Source organism: Physeter macrocephalus, chromosome 20 (genome assembly GCF_002837175.3).
Source record: "Physeter macrocephalus isolate SW-GA chromosome 20, ASM283717v5, whole genome shotgun sequence".
NCBI lineage: Eukaryota > Metazoa > Chordata > Mammalia > Artiodactyla > Physeteridae > Physeter > Physeter macrocephalus.
This window is the reverse complement of record NC_041233.1, coordinates 52,056,548-52,080,686: the sequence shown is the minus strand read 5'-3', so window position 1 is coordinate 52,080,686 and position 24,139 is coordinate 52,056,548. Positions and strand designations below refer to the sequence as shown.

Below are 24,139 nucleotides of genomic sequence, written 5' to 3'. Positions count from 1 at the left end.
CTCACGGGCCCAGCCGCTCCGCGGCATGTGGGATCTTCCCGGACCGGGGCATGAACCCGTGTCCCCTGCATCGGCAGGCGGATTCTCAACCACTGCGCCACCAGGGAAGCCCTCCCTTTTTTTTTTTTTTTCTCTTTTGTTGCCAAATCCTAGCCAAAGAGCTGGTGTAACTACAGAGATGTGGAAGTAAATTCATTCTAAACTGACCCAATGCAGCTAATAAGGGAAAGCTGTCCTATTGACAGCCCGTCACATTTTCCACTGATGCACTAGATGTGACTAAACTGCACAGGGGCTGGCCGGGAGCTGGATTCCCTTTCACTGTGCTCAGTAGGAAGGGGCCAGCATCGTCCTATACCCATGTCATGACCCCGACATAACCCTTAGTAATGGAAGAGGAGGCCTGGCATGTCCCCAAGTACAGGCTTTCAGCTTACCTGGGCACCCTGTGAAATTTTAATTATTTCAAGGTCCAAACTGTACCCAAGTTGCAGGGAGACCAAATTTCCAGATAAGAAAACAAGACATGTTGCTATTTCAACTGCCATCTATTACAACACTGGACAGCAGGGCTCAATGGATATTTGATCATCCATAACAGGTACAACTTAGAAGATGAATTTATTATCGGTTGGTCCCTTTACACATATAGAGAAAATAAAGAATCCAGGACATATATGCTGACAAAGGCATTTATGTTAAACACGCAAATATTTTTCACTGCCTCTTAAGTTTAATTTTCTCTGCTAGAGAATAGAATAAAATGTGAAGGAGAAAGACACATTTTAGAAGGCAGAAAGCAGAATAGGGAATAGCGACGTAGAAGCTGGTTTTTAATTTAGTTTTCCTAGTCTGATTTCTAAAAAGTAAAACTTCATTTTTTCTATTTTGTTGTATATATTCTTTCACGGTAAATCCTCTTGTGGATCAAGGCAGGGAAACAAATGAAGCAATAAAACAGGACCTGGTGGGCTGTCTGCCCTGCCACCTTCACATTCTCCATGCTCCATCATTCAGTGCACGCAGAACTAGGTTACATGAGTGATTCCAGCAGAGGCAGGATCCTCTTGTACTTCATATTCAGAATAACTCTAGATACTTAAACTCCCCAAAATTTGGGCAAGGGGAGAATTTTTTTTTTAAAGGAAAAGCACCTTTAACCAACATTTAACCTGGAGACTTTAGCCACTTGCCAAAACATGCCGTCTTGTTGAGCCAATAAATCGAAAGCAGGCAAGGGGGGTTGTAACTGAATAAGGGGTAGGTTTTAATTTTTTACAGGCAGGAGGAGGAGGATACCAATATGGTTAGTCAGTCAGCAAGCATTAATCCTCATTAATATCTCCCATTCAAATCCATTCTTCCCTGCACAGCTGTGCAAACATAAATTAATTGGGTCATTTTGACGAAGGCATACAAGAAAAAAAATTTTTAATGTAAGGCAAAGGAACTAATTGGACAAATAACACATACTCTAAACGTGTGGGAGGGATTAAGCAAGCCACCACATCACAGATGGAAGGACACACCTTCAAATGCATACCACGGTAAACATCCCTGTGTGAGAAGGCACCACAGAGTAGAAGGAGGTGGGGACAGTTCATGACAAAGCGCAAGATAACAGCCCGGGGTGAGAAGAGGGGCCAGGCACCGTGCAGAGGACTTTATGGTAGCATTTCATTTAATCCCCCAAGAGCCATTATTCCCAGTTTACCTTTAAGGCAATTAGGGACAAGGAGGTTAAACAACTTGCCCAAGGTCACATGGCCAGTAGGTGTTGGAGTCAAAGTCACAATTTCAATTCAGGGCGACTGACTCCAGAGACCATGATTCTAAGCATGGCATTGTCCTGTTTTCTTAATACTTGGCATCGTGCTTGCACTATAGAGAGTATACAAAAGGTAGGGCCATTTCTTGACCTTAATAAGCTTACAATCTGATTGGAGAGCCAGGATGGACATGTGAAATAATCAAAGAACAGGAACAGGAGCATAACCTTGGGGGTCTGCGGTTTTTTTAGGTGGAGGATGGAATTTACAGGAGCAGGGGGAAAGGGGCTATAATTCATCTGTGCAACTTTTGAGAAGGATTTCCACCAGACTCAAACTAAAGAATGAGATGCAGAGACAATACGATACTTTAGAAAATATTGATTCATTTCTGCCATGTTTGAGTGTTCAAAAAAGGCTCTCCTTTCAGAAATTACCCTTAAGAAAGGACAGGAGAATAAGCAACAATGTCATACTTGTATAGCACAGGGAACTATATTCAGTATATTTAATGGAAAAGAATATGAAAAATTTTATATATATATATATATAAAACAATCACTTTGCTGTGCACCAGAAACTAACACGACATTGTAAATTAACTACAAAAAAAAAAAAAAAAAGAACGAACAAACGAATGAACAGGAGAACAACTGGCCCATCCCCCAGCTTCATCTTTAGGGTTAATAAAAATGCCCACAGCCTCCAGGAAGCCCAGACAGAGAGAAGGAGAGAGAAGTTCCTGAGGTTTACTCTGAGGGAGGTGTGGCAGGCTCTCCCAGCCTCCAGAGACTAAGAAGCAGGAAAAAGATGATTTACATCATCTCTTTGGTTCTTTTCTTTGGAAATTACCCATCCCAAGGCCTCTGACAGACAGAAAGGGACAGGTCTGAGCTAGGGACCAGTGAACATTCTCAGAAGAAGTGGCAGGGCTCCAGAAACTGGAGGAATGAATAAAGGCATGCCAAAAATTATTCTGAAATTGACCTCAGATTCATGACCCTCATGACTGTATAAGTGTGTGGGGAACTCTGATAATGGTTTCAAGCCATCTACTTCCATTTACTTTGTGTATTTAAATTTCTGTTGTGTTCTTAATGTTCAATTTCAAGTGTACATGGATTTTAAAACCAATGCATTTTTAAGCGGGTTGACATGTTGCCATCAGCAGCAGTTTCATGGTCAGCACTGGACAAGTCACCACAGTGCAGGCAGGACACACATGCCTGGAATGAGCTTTTTTCTCCTGTGTGGACAAAATTCTGTCAGAAAAGCTGGGAAGCACGTGGGTAGCTGACACCAACTCTTGACTCAGGTTTCAGGAGGAACCAGATGAAGATTCAAAACCAAATCCCTTGACACTTGCTGGGTTGAAATGCCCATCAAATGTACAGAGAGAAGGGCCTGCAAGCTGTCACTTTTCAGGCAGGCTCCCAGGGCAGCCCTGACACTCCTGAGAACCAGAGCCGGGTCAGGGAATTTAGGGCAGAGCAAATATTCCCGAAATGTCCTGACCAAAAAGCAGAGCTCAGTTTAAGCTCCTGGTCAGTGGTTCTCAACTCCATAGAATCATAGAACCACCAGAGGAACTTTGAGAAATTATTCATGCTGTGCCCTACCCCAGTGATTCTGATTCAGAGGGTCTGGGGTGGAGCCTGGACATTGATTCTAACACATAACCAGGGTTAGAGCCACCGTGTGGAACACGAGAACTCTGAGACACTATGAGCATTAGTGAGTGGGGCTACTCAATAAACATACAGTGAAAAGAACAGAATTCTTTCGCTCCTTTGAAAGCTTAATCTAAATTTTATATCTTTCTTGATCTCGAGAAACTAAGAGTGTGAGTTGCCTGGATTACAGTCCTAGTTATACCACTTACTAGCTAAGTGACTGTGGGCAAGGTACAGAATTTCCTTGAGACTCCGTTTTCTTAGCAATACAATGGGGTTAATAATCAGACCATATCAGAAGGTAGTTGAGATGACTGCATGAAATCAAGTATGTAAGTTATTTGGCTCAATGCCTGGCACATGTAAAATGCACAATAGACATTAGCTCCCATGGTTGATGATGATTAAAATAAAAATATACGTCATATTTCAATAAAAGGGCTGTTCTAGACCAGGTTTTATTTACTGGGCCAGGTTTTAAGGAACTGTGTAAAACTGAAATGCAAGAGTTATAGAAAGGGTTCTTCCATGAAGATCAGTTGAAGGAAGTAGGGCTATTTAGCCAGAGAAGGGAAAAACCGAGATGATACATGGTGCTGGCTTCCGATGCAAGGATCAGGTCCAAGAGTGGGCAGATAATTGTGTGCATTTCTAAAGCAGGAATCTTAACTTAAAGAGGGGGAACTGTGGATAGAACTCAGAGAGCCCAGAAATTTGGATGAAAAAAAATTTTTTTATTCATCTCAAATAGAAATTTAGCATTTCCTTCAATTATGAATGTAAGCAACAAACTTCAGTAATACTAGCAGTACCTGTGATTTTTGTCACCAACAGAAACCACAGATATTTCCATATATTATAGTCATGGAAGAGACCTAAAATAGTATTTTTAATTAGGGTGACCAACTGCCCTGGTTTGCCCAAGACTGAGTGACTTCCCAGAACATGGGACTTGCAGTGCTAAAACTGGGAAAGCCCCAGGCAAACCATTCCCTACTAACATTCATCACTACTTTGAAATTATGATCGTTATCACATTGCTAGATGCCATTATTGCATTATGCCATTATGGTGCTCTGCTATATTACAATTTCAAAATTATCTTGATAAATGTATATCCACATAATCTGTGCCTTTTATGATCCTTTGTACTTCGTTTGATGCATTTAAAAGTGCTCTTCTCAGTTTAAAGACTTTACCAAATTGCCAAAAGGCCCTATGGCATAAAAAGGGTGAAGAGGGAAGAAACTGGGAGCATTGGCTAGAAAACGGAGGAAAACAGATTTAAGTTCCTTTAGGCCTTGCAACCTAAAAGCAAACAATGAGCTACATGGTAGAAGAGGACAGAAGCATGTATCTCCAAAGGACACAACTAGACAATCATTTGAGGGAGCCATTTTCCCACTGCCAGTTCTCTCCATCTTATAATCCTGAGTACAGTAACCTGGGGCTCTCCCTAATTTCTCCTATCCTGATGACATATGTATGTGTATTTTGTTACTTATATTGTTGTGGCGTTAACACAATCTTGATAGCTATCAATTCCAGTATCTGTTAGGTCTACTAGTTTCCAAAAATTACAAATGCTTCCTCTAAGAATCATTTGCCAGAACTGAAAATTTCCCATGAATTAAGACAATGGAGATTTGGATTTTTAAAAAATCAACTTTAAAGAATTGATCAAAAGAAACTTTAACTCTTACCGGATACCACTGGGCTTCTGACAGACGCTGGCCCCCATCTTGCCTAGTCAGCACTGTTGACAGCTGTTCCATGACTCTCCCACAAGGCAGTAAGAGACCGTTTCTCTTCCGATCAACGTAACTCCAAGCCCCCAGCCCAATGTGACCAGAAGGCAGAGTTCTCACAATTGCCCTTGTCCCAGTATATACAGATTTCTTTACTTCCCTGTCATTTTTACAAAATCTCCTCACTAACCAAGTGGACCGCTCCTTCTTGCTTTTGAATAAATCTTCTTCTACATCTTCACAATTATCAGGGAAGTCCTCAAAATGGCTCAGAAAGGTCTTGGCAGGTGGACTGTCGGTAAAATCCTCCCCGCAAAAGCTGTCACTTGAACATACTACATTGGTCTTCGGGCAAGAGCCTTCAAAGCACAAGTATTTGTCATTCAAGGGGTCACAATGATCATACTGCAGCTGCCTATTCTTATTGTCACAGTTACTTGCCAATTCCATCAGTTTACAAGTATACGCCATGTAATTGTTCTTTTGTTCCCCACCAACAGCAGGTAGTACACAGTTTCCACAATCATCCAAAATCAAGTTATCTGATAGGGGACAGAAAGTGTCTGACATTCTTCTGTCAACTTCATACTGAAAGTGAAATACCGCCATGTTGCTGTCAGGGTGTGCCCTGCCCGTCTCTATGATGGCTGATTGAGTTCCTAGTGGACTAATGCCCGCGGGAGGTCCATCTATTTCCAGTTGAATTCCAGGGAACACCTTTCTTTCCAGTGAAGAAGGGATTCCAGTTTCCAAACACAGGCCTTCCTCTGTGGTAGAATCACACGTTTCATAAAACTGGCTCTGAGGAAGGCCACACTGATGGTTTTTCAGTATGTTGTTGCAGTTAATGTTAAGGTTTTTCACAGAGTCTGGTATGCTTTTCTCCCAGCACTTTTCATTACTGTTCTCATCACTCATTATTTTCTCACTTGCTACTGAGAGAATCTGGGGCAAGTTGCTTCCAGAAGATTCTTCTGTAAGTTTGGTCAGTTGTGAGATGGTATGAGAGGTCTCCCTGCTCTGCCTGACAGGATGAGCCTTTGCAACACTGATGTCCGAGACCTTATCATTACTTTCATCTACAGCCGACTGAGCAGATATCACTTTTCGCTGAGTCACAGGTCTGAGAACAGAAGCTGCCATTTCTTCAGAAGTCATCTTGACCAATGAGCAGGCTTTAGCTATTGCTGTTTCTCCCCGTTTGTGATCATGTCAAAATGTTAATAGAACTATGGGTTATTAAAATAATCTCAGGCGTACAAGCCCTCTGAGAAACAAAGTGACAATTCCTTCATTTAGGTGCATTAAGAGCCAAATAAATTTCCCCAGTTATCACTTCCTACCATGTGCAGTATGCTCTTCTAGATCAAGGTTTTAAGGTGGTAGATCAATTTTCTTTCTTTGGTCATTTGAAGCAATTCTTTCGAAGACTTTTATTCGACATTGCATTCTGTAACCTCTGATTCATCACTGGCTTACAATGATTAAAAATCCAGTTCGAATGTATCCTGTGAGAAAAAGGGATAATGTCAAACACTGTGGCACTAAACAGATTTTCAAAAATGAACTCATAATTCTAAGCTAAAGCAAAATATGAATCCATTTTGAGTAAGGAGTTTCGCAATCAGAAGTTGGTTTCATTTTTCTGATTCAATATTTTAGAACTTCTGTTTCCAGCCAGAATGGAGTAACAGAGACCAGATTTATCTTCCTTCCTTAAACAACTGAAAAAAAATCAGAAAAAAATAATGAAATAATGGTTTTCAGATATTGAACAACAGGCAACATAGAACAATGATCCCTGAAAGAAGAAAAAAACAAATAAGGTGAGCTCTATAAATGCCCTAGCTTACAGCTTGAGAGTTTTTAGGCTATCGGGGAGGGAGGTGGGACCCAGATGAAACCCAACAGTGTGTCTAATTTAAAGAGAAGCAGTTGAGAATTCAACGAGGCCAAGGAAGTTAGAGAAAGAAGACACATGAAGTAGAGAGGAGCAAAGATAAGGATGATAGCAGGCTTCTCATAGAAACAATGCAAGCCAGAAGACAGTGGAGTAAACCTTTAAAGTACTGGGGGGAAATAAATAAATAAAATAAATAAATATATAAATACTGCCTACTTAGACTTCTATACTCAGCAAAAATCTTTCGAAAACAAAAATGAAATAAGGACTTTTTAGACATATAACGCTGGAAGAATTCATCACTAGCAAACTCACATATAAGAAATGGTAAAAGAAGTCCTTTAGGCAGAAGGAAAATGATACCTGATAGAAATCTGAATCTATAAAAAGAAATAAAGAGTATGAAAAATGCTAAATATGTGGATAAATACAACTTTTTCTTACTTTTTAAATAACTTAAGATAACTGACCATTTAAAGCAAAAATAATAACAATGTATTGTGGAGTTACTAACAAACGCAGAAGTGAAATATATGACAATAATAGCACAAAGGTCAAGAGAGAGGAAATGGAAAAATATTGTTATAAGATTATTTTCTACATGAATCGGGATAACATTACTTAAAGTCAGGTTGTCATAAGCTAAAGATGTATACTGTAAGCCCTAGTGCAACCACTTTAACAAAAAAAAATATAGGAAGTAAGTAAAGATATTAGAATCTTAAATTTTTTTTCAAATAATAAAAAAGAAGGCAGAAAAAAGGAAAAGGTGAACAAAGAACAGATGCAACAAATGGGAGACAGATGATAAATTTAAACCTTTCAAACAGCATCTTTGGGCAGTGTTTCTAATTTTTTCCCATAAAGTATACACATTTTTAACTCCCTCTGTTTCATTTGAATAAATTATTCAGTTGAATGTCAACTGACATAAACATTTTCAACTTGTAAAAGACATTATTTTAAAAAATAATTTAGCCTATTTTATTCTCCAAATTATTGAACCCTGCTCTCTGTTGGGAACTGTGTAATGGGCTAGAAAGCCAGGACCTGCTTGCAAGTCTATTAAGGAGAGAGAATTGAACAGATTTCAGTCCAATGTGGCAAGTGCAATTATAAAGGATATTCAAGGCACTCTGGGCCCATAGGGTGCCCAACACAAGTATACTGTTCCTTTATAGGTAAAGCTGTTCTTCCCAAGGCAACTGATGGCATTCAGGCTCTGCTGTCAACACCAGATTCGCCCTGCCTTTGCTCTTTGCCACACAGATGTCCCTCTTCTCCTTGCTTCCTCCTTTTCCGCTCTTCCCTTCTTCTCTTACATATATGTCCCCTCAAGCAAGGACAGTCACAAACTCTCACCTGCTCTCAGCACATGCAGGTCTTCACAACTACCCTGAAGGATCAGAGGACACTCTATCGATCATATACATCACAGGGAACAAACCAGCCCACCCAGAGCAGCAACGTCCTGATACAACATCCTAACCCTTTCCACCTTTTGTGTCTTCCTTCCAACTTGGTTTCTTTTTTATTTTCTTCGGAAAATGCCTGTCTTATTTTTGTAGATATATGCTCAGTATAAAACAATTCGAACAATGCAGAAAAACACACACTATTTTTTTTACCTTAACACAAATTCCACTATCCGGAGATAACCATGATTAATACTATGAGGAACCTCCTTCCAGAATGCTCCCTATGTATTAACATACAGAGATATAAGTATATAATTACACAAATACCAGATCATACTGTGCATGCTGTTTTATACCTGCTTTTAAAAATTCAAAACATGAACAACTTTTCATGTCAAGAACTATACTAAATACTTTAATGGCTCACGGCACCAGCTTTCAATATCTTTGCTCCATTTTTTAGAGGAATGTAATTTTTCAAGCCAAAGCTTTCAGATTGACAGTTCATCCGTCCTTTCTAACCCATGAGGAAGGTAATTCAAGGTAGGTGCTGCTTAAGTCCTGTTCTAAGCATTTTATAAATCTTATCTCATGTAATTCTCACTCAACTCTACCAGATAGTGTGATGGTTTTAAAATATGTCCACAAATTCTGTGATACTCCTCCTTTCAAAAGGTGGAGACTGATTCCCCTTTCCTTGAATGTGGGCTGTACTTAGTGATGTCCTTCTAACACAGACAATATCATGGAAGTAACAGTGTATGACTTCTGAGAATAGCTCATAAAAGTCATCGGAGTTTCTTCCTGGCTCTTCCTCTCTTGCTTTCTCTGGGGGAAATCAGCTACCATGTCATAAGGAGAGTTCCCTGTGGCAAGAACTGAAGCCTCCTGTCAACAGCTACTTGAGTGAGCCATCTTGGAAAGTGATCCTCCAACCTCAGTCAAGGCTCCACATGAAGGCAGCCTCAGTTGACTTCTTGACTGTAACCTCACCTGTGACCCAGAGCCAGAAGCACTCACCTGAGCCCTTTCCAAATTTCTGACCCACAGAAACTGTGAGATAATAAATGTTTATTGTTTTGAGGCATTAAGTTTTGGGGATAATTTGTTGCACAGCAATAAGTAACTAATATAGATGAGTTCCATCATTATCCACGTTTGAGAGATTAAAAACCCAAGCAGAGAAAACCTAAGTCACTTGCCAAAGATCACACAGCTGGAAAATGGTGAAGTCAGGATTCAAATCCAAGAAGCCTGACTCTAGAACCTATGCTCTTCTCCATAGTTATGCTGCTTTCTTTGCTATCTAGTCTAAAACCCCACAGGTTTGAATTTCTGATATCCCCTGGCTACAGAGATCGATGGCTCCTGGGAGGATACCCTTTTATTTCTGGAAGAGGCTGAGGTTTCTGTTTTGCCTCCAGGTGTAACCAGGACTGAGCAACATCCCAAGAAAATGACTCCCTGGAGCACTGACTTGGCTCCAACTCACGTCATTCCTTTATTCGACAAATATTTATTGAGGAGAAAATTAAATGAGGCAAGGATGTGCCCTTGATTTCCTTACAAGCTAATGCATCATCAGTTAAGATACAGTGCAAAAAAGGTGATGATCGGGGTTAACACAGAGGAAGAGCATCTAAATCAGATGGTGGGCACAAGGTGGGAGTGACTGCAGGAAGTACTTCCTGGAAAAGATGACGACCGAGCTTTATGAAAGACAACAAAGGAGTTAGCCAGAAAAGAGGTGTACGGACTTTGACTTTTACGAGAACAGCAATTGTGGACTCTCCTAGAGAAAAACAGTAAGACACTGGCGCCTGGCAATTCCAGCAAATATTTTAACCACTTTGTGGTTTGATTTCCTCTCCTGTAAAATTGAAATAAAATCACCTACTCCATAAAACTGTGAAGGAAATGTTCTGGAAACCAAAAGTTCAGTGCAAATGTTTGTTATTCTATGCCTTGTAAATGTCTTGATGAGAGAAGATGACCAGAGTTTAGCAACTCTGTTGTATTTGTGACATGGTGTTGAATCACTTTTGCCAGCTTCACACACTCCACTCCTCAGGTCCAGTCAAATCTGAATTTCTATTCTATAACTGGGATTGACTCCCTGAATCTCAGCTGCATGACCACAGCTGGTTATATGATCAATCTCGAACTGCCCTTACCACGTCTATAACATTGGAATGAAACACACATGTTACAATTGTCAGCAGTGCCTGGCCCATCAGTAAATGTTAATTTTCTACCTATCTCCTCTAGGTTGTCTTTGAGGGAAGTTGGGTTTGGTTAGAGTTATAGTTAGCATTAGACTGTTAACTGAAGAAAAGCTGAAGCCCGAATGAAGATCAGAGTCTAACAGATTTGAAAAAGAAAGGGATGGAAAAAAGGATTCTTCATTTCTTAATGTGCATAGTTTTGTGGGGAAGATTGGAGAAGGGCCAGCCTGGGAGAGGTCAAACAATATGTGAGTTAAGAATATGGCAGAACAAGAGAAGACTTATCAAGGTAGCATTTCCAAGCTAGAGATGAATTGGGATAGATAATGTGTCAAGGGAAATGATTGGCCAGGAAGTAAAGTTATGGAGACGCAGGGGGTGCTAGAAATCCTAGCCAATCCTAGCTAGAAATCCTAGCCAAATCTTGTAGTAAGACAAGAAAAAGAAATGAAAGGTATAAGAAGAATCAGGAGTGTCACAGAGTAAGTTTTCAGCTTCAGAGTAGGGGAATATCAGTCATAAATAAACTTGTTGATAAGTTTCCATGGGCTAAATCAGGGGGCTAGCAAACTACATACAGCACCAGGCCAAAATCTGGCCTTCTATCTGTTTTTGTAAATAAAATTTTATAGGAACACAGTCATGGCCATTCATTTATATAATGTCCATGGCTACTTTCACAGTGCGGTGGTAGAGTTGAGAAATTGTGACAGAGACCATGTGACCTGCAAAGCCAGAAATATTTACCATCTAGCCCTTCACAGAAAAAGTTTGCCAAACTATACACTAAATAAATGAGTTAACAAAATGCCTGTTTAGAGCCAGAAAACTAAGCGTGAGGCTTATTAGCCATTTTCATATATTTGAAGAACTGAGATGAGGAAAAAGGCTTGTTTCATAGTTTCAAAAGGTAAGATCAGGGCCAAAACAAATGAATTACTGGGGAGGCATGCTTTGGCTTAGTTTGAAAAATAATTCCCTAACTTTTAGAGCTGTTCCACAAAGGACAGGCTATCTTGGACAGCAGTCTTCTCCGCACCATTGATAGAAAGATTTAAACAGGAGAGGTACTATGTTCAGCATAGTAGGTATTCAATGTCTCTTGAACAAATAATAGAGTGAATGAATGACTGCCTATAATGTTTAATTATAAAAACAATGGCTAATACTTATTGAGCATGTATTGTATGTCAGGCATGTTTTAAGCACAGTGTACATATTATCTCATTTCATCTTCATCTTTTATCTCATAAAATTATCAGTAGGGTGACAGAGACTTGCTAATTGTCCCCCCAAATCTGTTCTCATTTTCCTCAATAATAGAACTTCTGAATTTTAGTGAAGCATATGGCCATCCCTTTATTAGCCTCCCCTACAGCTAGATGTAGTAATACAAATAAGTTAGTGCTAATTAGATAAAAGCAGAATGGTTTGCTACTTATGGACAGTGTCCTTGAAGGGAGAGAGTGTGCCCTTCTCTTCCTCCTCTTTCTCCCTTCTGCTGGCTGCAGGGAAGGCATGATGGCTGGAGCTAAAGCAGCCATATCAGACTGTGAGGTAAACAGGAGAATAGATGCCTTGCATAGCAAAGAAACAAGATAGAAGCCACTGTGCCTGTTTCCTAGATTTGGAAGAGAGAAAAATAAAATGCTATCTTCTTTAAGCTACCACTATTTTAGGTTTTCTGTCACAGGCATCCAGATCTGTTCCTAACTAATAAAGGTGAGTACTATTGTTGTCCCCATTTTATGAATGAGGCTCAGAGTATTTGAGTGACTTATCTAAGAGTACAGAGGAGTGTAACAAGGAAGCTATATAGAAAATTCCTGCATTGGAGGGAAAGTTATAGTCCCTAATTCCTACTATATTTCCAATTTTATGCTCTTAAACCAGACGGGATGCTTTGTGTCATAAAAAATAGTAAAATTAGAAAAATATTAAATACAAGCATTGTATTGTCTTTTCTAACTGTAGGTGTTGGAAGGAGGTGGGGCATAACAACAACAACAAAAACTAATCTACTAGACAATTGTCAATTATTTATTAAGCACCTGTTATATTCCACAGGGTTCAGAAAGCAAGATGGCCAAGGACCAGGGGATCAGTAAAGCTCTGATGGAGGGAGATTTGAGCTGGAACTTTACAAAGAGGTAGCAATTATTTTTATCCATATTCGGGTAGAATGAGTGTTGTAAAGAAAGTTGAAGAAAATATAATGCATAACCATGAATTCATCTGAAGCTCGTAGGAGAACATTTCAACTAATCAAAGAAACTTAAAATTGCTCAGTAATTTCACCGTCATGGAAGAGAAATACTAGGGTAACCATCAAAGTTGGTAACAGAATAGTTCTATTTGCATCTTAACTTACAGAATTTTATAGAGTCCCTTTGAGTATCATGTGTATGACAGACAAACAACCATGCCACAGTTATTTACTTATGCATGCTCTTCTCCAAAGTCCACTCAGCAAAGAGATTAAAGAAAATATTATGTCTGCACAACCCTTTCCTCCCTTTCTCCCAACCACAGGCACATGGAGTGCACAGTTGTAGGTGTATGCACACACCCACACCCAAACTCTGCATGATATGAGTCAGTCTTCACTCTTTCTTCTCTGGTGAATGTCTGCTATTCCAGCCTCTCCTGACCTCCTTTCTCTGAACTATGATGACAGAAATTCCATAAGTCACAAAGAAACAATGATTTTTAAACAATCCCAAAAGGCACTGGTGTACCCATCTAGATCATTTTCCAAGACCCCAACGACTTAACCCTTTGTGATTTTTACTCTCTTTATTAGAAAAGTTTCAGAGTTTGATGCTAGACTTATGACCCAGAAAACTCAGAGAGACCTTAATCTTTCTACTCTGTGTACACTGGATATCAGGAGTTGATTGATAGGTAGATGAGAAGGTTACACAAATAAATATTTTTGAATGAATACATTGATAGGTCTGCCGATACAGTAACATGGAAGATCACAAAAAAAGTCTGTCTATACAGGTTAATTCTCTATTGTAAAACTCCCAAGGAAAGGAAATCCTCACTGTAAACACAGTCTCCAGTCAGCTTGCAAATTGCCCCTTCTCTCCCTATTGCTCTCCCAGAAATACGGGTATACAGACATTAGTAGAATATAACTTTAAGCCAAGAACGGAGGCAAATAGGATTATGGTGTTGACACTCACAAGACGCATGCACACAAAGATTCATGTTTGGTTTTTTTTGTGTGTGTGTGGTATGCGGGCCTCCCTCTGTTGTGGCCTCTCCCGCTGCGGAGCACAGGCTCCGGACGCGCAGGCCCAGCGGCCATGGCTCACGGGCCCAGCCGCTCCGCCGCATGTGGGATCCTCCCAGACCAGGGCGCGAACCCGGTTCCCCTGCATCGGCAGGCGGACGCGCAACCGCTGCGCCACCAGGGAAGCCCAGATTCATGTTTTTGATAAGATGATGAGAAGAGAGAAAAGTGGGCAGTAGAAGATGGTATTTGACCCTCCATGATTTAGTCCCAATCAATTTTTTCCAGTTTCATCTCTGACCAATACCCTCAAGGAAAAGATATCCTGTCATACTGGTCTTTTTGCCCTTTATTGAACCAGCCTAGCACTTAATGCCTCTTGCATTTCCCTTACTACTGTCTTCTAACTTAACTAAGACTCCATCACCCAGCTTAAACAGCATCTCCTCTCTATAGCCCTCTCTGATGCTCACTTGTCAGCATTAATTGCTCTCATCTGTGTTTCCCATAGTTCTTCCCACATCTCACCATAGCATGTCACAGCACACTATATTGTAGTAATTGATAATGTAGGACCCCTGCGTGGATTGAGAGCTTCTGAAAAACAAAGACCTTGCATCTTCAAACTTAAGGAGTTTTATAGAGACCCTGCACCCCACATTCCTGGCTTATACCTAGGCATATACTTGGTCTCAAAAGGCATTTGACTCTCTCCTTCCTTTCCACGGCTATTTGAGCCCAATCCTTGCCCCTTAGAACCCATTAGAACTTCAGAGCTTCCAGTCTCCCAAATTCTAACCTCCTCCTCTTTCAATCCATCCCATACAATTTTTAGAAAAATCTTCCCCAAACACTGTTCTCATCCCTTCATCCACATCAGTTGAGAAGGAACAGAGCGTCACATTATTTAGTGTGGTAAATCCAAACCTTACCCCAATCCTCAAGAATATCATCAATCTGGGACTTCCCTGGTGGTGCAGTGGTTAAGAATCTGCCTGCCAATGCAGGGGACACGGGTTCAATCCCAGGTTCAGGAAGATCCCACATGCTGCAGAACAACTAAGCCCGTGAGCCACAACTACTGAGCCCAGGTGCTGCAACTACTGAAGCCTGCACACCTAGAGCCCACGCACCGCAATGAAGAGTAACCCCCACTCTCCGCAACTAGTGCTCTCCGCACACAGCAACAGAGTCCAATGCAGCCAAAAATAAATTTGAAAAATTTTAAAAAAAAAGAGTATCATCAATCTGCAAGGACTTTGTTTTGGATTGGTTTTCATCAATATATCAATTTGGAGAAAGAGAACATCCTAACCATACTGAGGCTTCTAATCCATAAACATGATGTAGCTAACTCGTACTAGTGCTTCTCTCTCCACATATATATGAATATATGTAGGTATATGTATACACACATCTCTGTATATATATATATCTTCTCTTTTTTTGCTGTTTCATAACTATTTTGTGATTTAAAAGCTTTGCCCAAAACAATACCTGATTTCCTCAGAGTTAATATTTAAGTTGAAATACCTTTGTATTAAAACTAGATTAGATGTCATGGACATCTAATAGTATTTTAAAAATAAAATACTGGGAGCAAGATGTGCCTTAGAATTAAATTGGTTTTATTGTTTTTAGGTAGAATAATGCCTGCATGTTTACAGTTTTTATGAATGTGACATATTGTGTGATAGCTAGGCCTAGCAGCTGTCTCATGGTGAGTGATACTTATATAAGAGCAACCTAGAAAAAGAAAACTCTGTAGATCCTGGGGGAAAGAGGGACTCTTCTTGACTATTTTCTGCATGTCATAGATGGAAGAGCTGCTGCAGAGCCAGGCTGCTTTCACAGTGTGTGTGTCACTTGCAGAACGTCACACAGCTGAACTGTGTGTGCTCACAGGAGGCACAGGACAGCAGGTGTGTAAAGTGGCCATGCTGTGTAGAGGCAGGGCCAACCACACAGCCCTCTGGAGTCTCAGGGAAGAGCAAGCCATGCATGGCATTGTTGTCTGAATGTGAACTCTTAATAGATTATTAACATAAAGTATTTTCTTATAATCCTCAAGAATTTTTGGCTCATCTGGAACCTTTCGTGAAGGTAGTGGAGGGCTACCAAGGCAGCTAGATCTGAGAAGCCACAATCCTGGAGAGCAGGGAAGCCCAGAGAAGAAAGTCTGACATTTGCTTCCACCTTGTCCTACAATGAATTTGCTGCTTTGAAAATGATGGTTGACTCTCTACAAAACAGAAACAGACTCACAGACAAAGGGAACAGACGTGTGGTTGCCAAGGGGAGAGGGGGAGGGAGAGGGATGCACTGGGAGTTTGGGGTTAGTAGATGCCAACTATTACATATAGAATGGATAAACAACAAGGTCCTACTGTATAGCACAGAGAACTATATTCAATATCTTGGGATAAACCATAATGGAAAAGAACATAAAAAAGAATGTGTAAACTGAGTCACTTTGTTGAACAGCAGAAATTAACAAAACATTGTAAATCAACTATATTCCAATAAAAAAATAAGTTAAAAGAATAACTAAAATGGAAAGTGATGGTTGAGAGGCTCAGACACAGATTACACAGATTAATATTTTGTATTCATCTATATAGAGGTCTTGCACATCTTTTGTTAAATTTGTTCCTATGTCGGTGCTGCTATTGTAAATGGAATTATTTTACATTTCATTTTCTAGTTGTTTGCTGCTAGAATGCAGAAATACAATTGATTATTGTGTGTAGACATTTTAACTTATACCCTTGCTAAGGTCACTTATTACTTCTAGCAGATAATTTGTAGGTGACTTAGAATTTTCTGCACGGACATCCATGTCATCTTCAAATAAAGAGTTTTGCTTCTTTCTTTCTAAAATGTATACATTTTGTTTCTTTTCTTCCTTTTCTGCACTTGCTAGGATCTCCAATTTTGATGCTAATATAAGTATAAAGAGTACATATCCTTGCCATGTTCTCAGTCTTAAGAGTATTCTATACATGATTACTTAATAGGATGTTAGGTGTAGGTGTCTCATAAATGCCCTTTGTTAAACTGAGCATGTTTCTTTGTATTCCTAGTTTGCTGGAATTTTTATCACAAATGAGTTTTGCCCAATGCTTTTTCTGCATTTATTGAGATAACTGTATAATTTTTCTCCTCTAATAAGTTAACATGGTATAGGAATGCAAGAGATTTCTGTACATTAATTTTGTATCCCGCTACTTTGCCAAATTCATTGATTAGCTCTAGCAGTTTTCTCGTAGCATTTTTAGGATTCTCTATGTATAGTATCATGTCATCCGCAAACAGTGACAGTTTTACTTCTTTTCCAATTTGGATTCCTTTCCTTTCTTTTTCTTCTCTGATTGCTGTGGCTAAAACTTCCAAAACTATGTTGAATAACAGTGGTGAGAGTGGGCAACCTTGTCTTGTTCCTGATCTCAGAGGAAATGGTTTCAGTTTTTCACCATTGAGAACAATGTTGGCTGTGGGTTTGTCATATATGGCCTTTATTATGTTGAGGTAGTTCCCTCTGTGCCCACTTTCTGGAGAGTTTTTATCATAAGTGGTTGTTGAATTCTGTCGAAAGCTTTTTGTGCGTCTGTTGAGATTATCATATGGTTTTTATCCTTCAGTTTGTTAATATGGTGTATCACATTGATTGATTTGCATACACTGAAGAATCCTTGCATTCCTGGGATAAACCCCACTTTAAAGGATGCTCAACATCACTAATCATTAGAGAAATGCAAATCAAAACCACAATGAGGTATCACCTCTCACCAGTCAGAATGGCCATCATCAAAAAATCTACAAACAATCAATGCCAGAGAGGGTGTGGAGAAAAGGGAACCCCCTTGCACTGTTGGTGGGAATGTAAATTGATACAGCCACTATGGAGAACAGTATGGAGGTTCCTTAAAAAGTGAGAGAGTAGCATTGACATATATTGTTATACAGCAGAAACTAACACAAAATTGTAAAGCAATTATACTCCAATAAAGATGTAAAAAAAAAAGTTAACATGGTAAACTATACTAATTGATTTTCAAGTATTGAAAGAATTTTGCAAATTCATGGAAAATTCAAAAAACCTAGAGTAACCAAAATAATTAAGGGGAGAACAAATTGGAGGACTTACACAACCTATTTTCAAGACTTCTACAAAGCTACAGTAAACTTGATGGTGTGCTATCAGCATAAGGATAGAAATTTAGGTCAATGGCACAGAATAGAGTCTAGAAATAGAACAACACATTTACTCAATTGGCTTTTCAACAAAGGTGCAAAGGTAATTCAATGGGGAAAGGACACTCAATAAATGGCCCTGGATCCAAATAGAAAAACAGTGAACATCAACCCCTACATCATAATACACAACAATTAATTCAGAATGATTTACAGTGCTAAACATAAAATCTAAAACTATAAAACTTCTAGAAGAAAACAGGAGAAATCTTCATGACCTTGGGATACAGAAACATTTCTTAGAACACAAAAAAGCACTAACCATAAAAGGGGAAAAAAGGTAAAACGGACTTAATCAAAATTTAAAACTTCCACTCTTCAAAAAAAAATACCATTAAGAAACAAAAAGGCAAGTCACAGATTGGGAGAAAATATTCACAATATATATATCTGAAAAGTTCTTGTATGCAGAATATATATTAAAAACTCTTATAACAATAATAACCAGATAAGCCAATTTTTTTAAATGGGCAAAAGACTTGAACAGACCCTCCACCAGATAATATAACGGGAACAGCCTATTAACAAATTGTGACAGATCAACAAAATTTCTGTATGGAAAAAAAAGGTGAACCTCAATCCCTTCTTCACACCATACACAAAAGTTAACTCAAAATGGATGACAATTCTAAATATAAATGCTAAAATTATAAACTTTCTAAAAGAAAGCATAGGAGAAAATCTTTATAACCACTGGAATAAGCAGAAATTTCTTAGACTGAACACAAAAGTACAGCCACAAAAGAAAAACAATTGATAATGTAAACTGTATCACAATTAAAAATATCTGTTCTTCAAAAGGCAAGCCATAATATGGTAGAAAATATTTGTAATATAAATATCTAACAAGGGCTCTGCATCCAGAATACATAAAGATCTCCTACAACTCAACAATAAAAAGACAAGACAATCTTTAAAAATGGGCAAAGATTTGAATAATCTCTTTTCAAAAGAAGAAATACAAGCACATGAAAAGATGTTCAACATCATCAGTCATCAGGGAAATACCAATTAAACTCTCAATGAGATAGCACTTTATGCCCACTAGGATGGCTGAAATTTAAAAAAATGGACCATACCAAAGTTGGTAAGAATGTGGAGCAACTGGAATATTGTGGTGGGAATATAAAATGGTACAGCCATTTTGGAAAACGATTTGGCGTTTTCTTATAAAGTTATATATTCATTTACCATATGACTTCCAAATTCCACTCATAGAAGAAAAATAAAAGCATGCATTCACAAACAGACTTGTATGCAAATGTTTATAGCAGCTTTATTCATAATAGCCTCAAACCGGAACAACCCAAAAGTCTATTAACAGATAAATAAACAACCTGAGATCTATTCATAGAATAGAATACTGCTCAGCAATTTAAAAAAATGATCTTCTGATGTTGTAACAAACATAATCTTAAGATTTTGAGATTCAAAACATAAATCTCAAAAATATTAGGTCGTATGAAAGAAGCCAGACACTGACTGATTCCATTTATTTGAAGTTCTAGACCAATGCTTTCCAACATAGTAGCCATTAGCCACATGTGGCTATTTAAGTGTAAGTAAAAAATTAATTTAAATTAAGTGGAATTAAAAATTCAGTTTCTCAGCTGCCACATTTCAAGTGCCACATTTCAATAGTCATATGTGACTGGTGGCAACTGTACAGGACAGCACAGATATAGAGAACATTTCCATCCTGCATAAAGTTTGGTAGGACAGTGCTGTTAGAAAACATGCAAAATTCTGGTATTCAGGAGAATCAGATGAGTGGTCACTGGGGGGTTGGTGGCAGGGTGGGAAGGAGTGGAAAGACTACAAAATGGCACAAAGGCACTTTCTGAGGATGGTGGAAATGCTCTCTATCTTGATTGGGATGGTAGCTACCCAGGTGTATACTCGTTCAACGGTATACATTACCCCTCATCAGCTTTTCAGGTGGACCACGGGGCTCATTTCATTCCCATTTCGACTCTCAGCCAGGCACCTCTGAGCACTGAACAGCTTGTTCAACTGTACAATGTGATGCTGAGAGAGCACCAGGATAGTGGAAACATTCAATCTGAGTTTGTCTCCATTTGACCTTGCTAAAGCTTAGTTTCTATATCTGTAAAAAGGGCGGGGGGGAGTAAAAGTTTCTCATGTAATACTCACAATAATCCTATGAAGTAGAAATCCCTCAAAAAATAGTACCTTTTATTCTTATCATTATAAAAACTTCTCCAGAGTCTTCACATATAACTTCCTGAAGTAGGACCATGTCTATTTTCCTGTAAATCACCCCTGAGGACTATAATAATAGAGGCTCAATAAATATTTGCTCACTTACTGCTTTGTGTAGAATATTATTTGTATGTTAGCATGAGATGATTTTCCTTAACTCATCCAGTGCACGCAGCTAAATGATTCTTTAAGTTGTACAAGTTTACTGGGTGCTTAGCACACGTGCAAGGCAGTACATGACTTCACAGGAAGAGAAAGGCACAGCCAATGCCTACAGGGAAATCATTTGTTATTACAGAGCTCCAAAGAAAAAACTTAGGATATGAGCTATTATCATGAAATACTGAATAGTACAGTCCAGCCAGTTAAAAAGTGGGGGGATCACTCAACAGTGTGTACTAATTGTGCACCAGATAAAAAATGAAGATACAGATGGCAGAATTCAGAATGAACTCAAGTCACAAGTGAAGAATTCCTAGAAAATATCAGTCTTTAAAAGAGGACTCTGCCCTGGGAAGCGAGGCCAGGAAGAAAACGGAGGAGAGAAGGAGAAGGAGTCTTGTCTTGCAGATGGGATGGAAAGTCATGGGTTGGCTGGCACATGGAGGCTACTGTGCCCTTGCTAAGCCTAACTGCAGCAGAAGCAGTAGAACCATCCTGGACAATTCATCCTGGGGTTGGAAGTTCTCATACCAGGTCAAGGCACCACATTTTTGGAAGTCGTGTAATGAAGAGGAAGAGGAAAGTGGGAAGGACCCGGAGCCACTTCCCTGAAGGCCTTGCTTTACCCAACGGATGCATCAAAAATATAATGGGCTTCCCCAAGCAGCCAACTGCCACCATTTAGCTGGGGTACCTACAGCTCATGTTACAAGCAATTTTTAATTAACTGATCGTTAACACACCCATTCGCTAAATGTTTTTTTCAAACTGGTATTCTACAAGTCATTCCTCAATTAATGTAATTGTCTTTCCAAAGAATTAAAAATACATGTGATGAAAACAAACTCACTCTGCATGAGATAAACATAATAGGACTCTTCTACTACCTAACACATTCTCACGTTACAGCCTCTCAGTAAAACGATCCTGATTTAATCAAAATAAGATATGATTCAACTCCTACGAACTCTTTTCTTCGTGGCTGTGCTTCTCGCTCTCCCTCACTCCTGGGGTCCGTTGCATCTGATACTTAGCCTACATTTCATCATCACACTGAGTAAAACATTTTCCAGACGCAATAACTCTCCAGTTTCATACACGTTCCCCGACAAAGCCCTAGCAGATGGAAAGCACTTTTAAATCCACATACTTAATGCATAGGATGGCCATTTTCATTTTTATATTTGCATTATATTTAACACCAGCACCAATGAAGGTCTTCAGAGGTCCTCTGGTCAACAAACTTCAAAATTATTCCTGTTCCTCATGGCTGCCCACCAATGACATCAAATTCTGGGTGGAAGCCCAAGCCAACAACTGACTCAAACAGTTGACATCATTCTAATGGCGCCTGTTTTCAGTAGAGTTAAAACTGCAAATAGAACACCTCATTAAAACTCAAAGTTCACTTTAGCTGTGCCTCTGATTTACCACTGAGAAGTCATCATCCAAAAGGGAGAGGCAATATTATTCATACTTTTTGCCTGATTGAAAAAAAATGAAGTGAACAAGTTTTCTGGGCTCTGCTGCTCTTGTTTTGTTGTTGTTGTTGTTTGTTTTTAATTTGTTTAATCTATAGGACAATACCTTGGCACTTTTGCTATTTTTCAGAGCAGCGTACCCCGAAGTACAGAGCTGTTTGCTGAGTCCACAATCCAAAGCAAGCAGGGCTGCTCTGACCTGCACTACCAGCCTTCCAGCCATTCCTGAGCCTCTGACAAGGGTGGAGGGGGAGTGGGGTGGGTATTCAGGGAGGCTGAGGGATGTGCAGGTGGAGGCAAGGAGTCCTGACATGGCCAATCTCAGTATCTGGATGGTGTGGGTTCCTCAGCAGATCAGCTGTGTCACATGACACAGGTAGTACTATACCTGGTAAGGTGTAGTTCATTTTTGTTATCATTATGTCATTATTTCAAGTATCAGTTGTGATTTTTATGATGAATGCCAGGGATAAAAAAACAAAGCAGGCTTTGGCAAGAATGTTGTACCACTTTCTATATTAATGAACAAATAACACGTTATATTTTTCCAACTATAAAAGTAATACACATTTCCTGTAGAAAATTAGGAAAAAGTCTGGTAAGTATAAAGTAGAAAAGATAAGGTAAGATCATTAAGTAAGTCCTAATCTTGTTATAACTTCTTTCCAGTTTTTCCCGCATGAACACAGATCTTTCATGGAACTGAAATTATACCGTTTATACCATTTTTATCCTGCTTCTCTTGTTTAATATTATATTGTCTAAAAGAATAACTTTGGGACATAATGAAATCTATATAAACATTAGCAATCTCGTTCTCAACATTCTAAATCTTATTATAAAAAGGAGAAGATCAGGAAAAATCACATGCTGTGCCTCCCTGAAACCATGCATCATCTCACCTGTTTGATGTATTTGTAAACACTGCCCCATTCTTGGAGTACAACAACTTCCCGATTGCTCAATCTTTCTTCCAAGGGCTGGCCAACCAAAGGGTGGGATGCATCCATTCACTTATTCAACAAATATTTTCTGAACACCTACTGTGTGCCAGATGCTATGCTAGGCACTGAGTACAGATGGTCCATAAAACTACCAGGTCTAACTGAAATTTATTAAAGGGATATTTGCTAGGTTTAAGTGACGTGATATTAAACTAGGCCAAGTGGAGCCAGGTTAGAGGGTGATCTGATCAAAACTAGCCTTACCAGTTCACCAATTTGACACCCACCTCAGCCAGGGTGGTCTAGCTCCTGTTTCCTGAACCTGCCTTTCTTTTTTTTTTAAATTAATTAATTAATTTATTTATTTATTTATTTTTGGCTGCATTGGGTCTTCATTGCTGCGCACTGACTTTCTCTAGTTGCAGCGAGTGGGGGCTACTCTTCGTTGTGGTGCACGGGCTTCTCATTGCGGTGGCTTCTCTTGTTGCAGAGCATGGGCTCTAGGAGCGCAAGCTTCATTAGTTGTGGCTGGCGGGCTCAGTAGTTGTGGCTCTCAGGCTCATAGTTGTGGCACACGGGCTTAGCTGCTCCGCGGCATGTGGGATCTTCCCGGACCAGGGCTTGAACCCGTGTCCCCTGCATTGGCAGGAGGATTCTTAACCACTGTGCCACCTGGGAAATCCCTGAACCTGCCTTTCACCTGACTTTCTGTGTCTTGCTCACCACTCCCGAGAACCCCTACCTTCCTTTCTGCAGAGCCACATTCTATTCAGGAAGCTTTTCTGAACAGTGACTACAAGCCTCACTCTCAAACTGTTGCTGCAGCAACCATCCAGAACCATCCATTCTGTAGACAACCTTAACTGCCCTTGTTCCCAAGTGGGGTGGTGGTAGGTATCTGGGACAGGCACCAGAGCCTCATTTTCTTTATTATTTCCCTCAGCTATGTACTACATGCATCAGTACTAGTCACCTAAACATTCCTCTCAGGAACTTCTCCAAATGAATCCCATCTCTGAAAGGATCTTTCAGGAAAAACATTCTACCCTCTCAATTGCTGCAGGGTGTGTGTGTGTGTGTGTGTGTGTGTGTGTGTGT

The 24,139-nt window shown here is 39.6% G+C and overlaps 1 protein-coding gene across 13 annotated transcripts in view; it reads right to left on the bottom strand.

Annotated features, from left to right (window-relative positions):
• PLCE1 (phospholipase C epsilon 1) overlaps nucleotides 1-24,139 on the bottom strand; it is a 328,485-nt gene that overhangs the window by 281,335 nt on the left and 23,011 nt on the right. For all 13 annotated transcript variants that reach the window (XR_008616316.1, XR_008616317.1, XR_008616318.1 and 10 more), the window contains exon 2: nucleotides 5,146-6,698. Coding sequence is in view for 8 of the 13 variants with exons in the window: in XM_055081396.1 (XP_054937371.1) it covers nucleotides 5,146-6,348 (1,203 nt within the window). In the remaining 5 variants the exon portion in view is untranslated. The remainder of the gene's footprint in view (nucleotides 1-5,145; nucleotides 6,699-24,139) is intronic.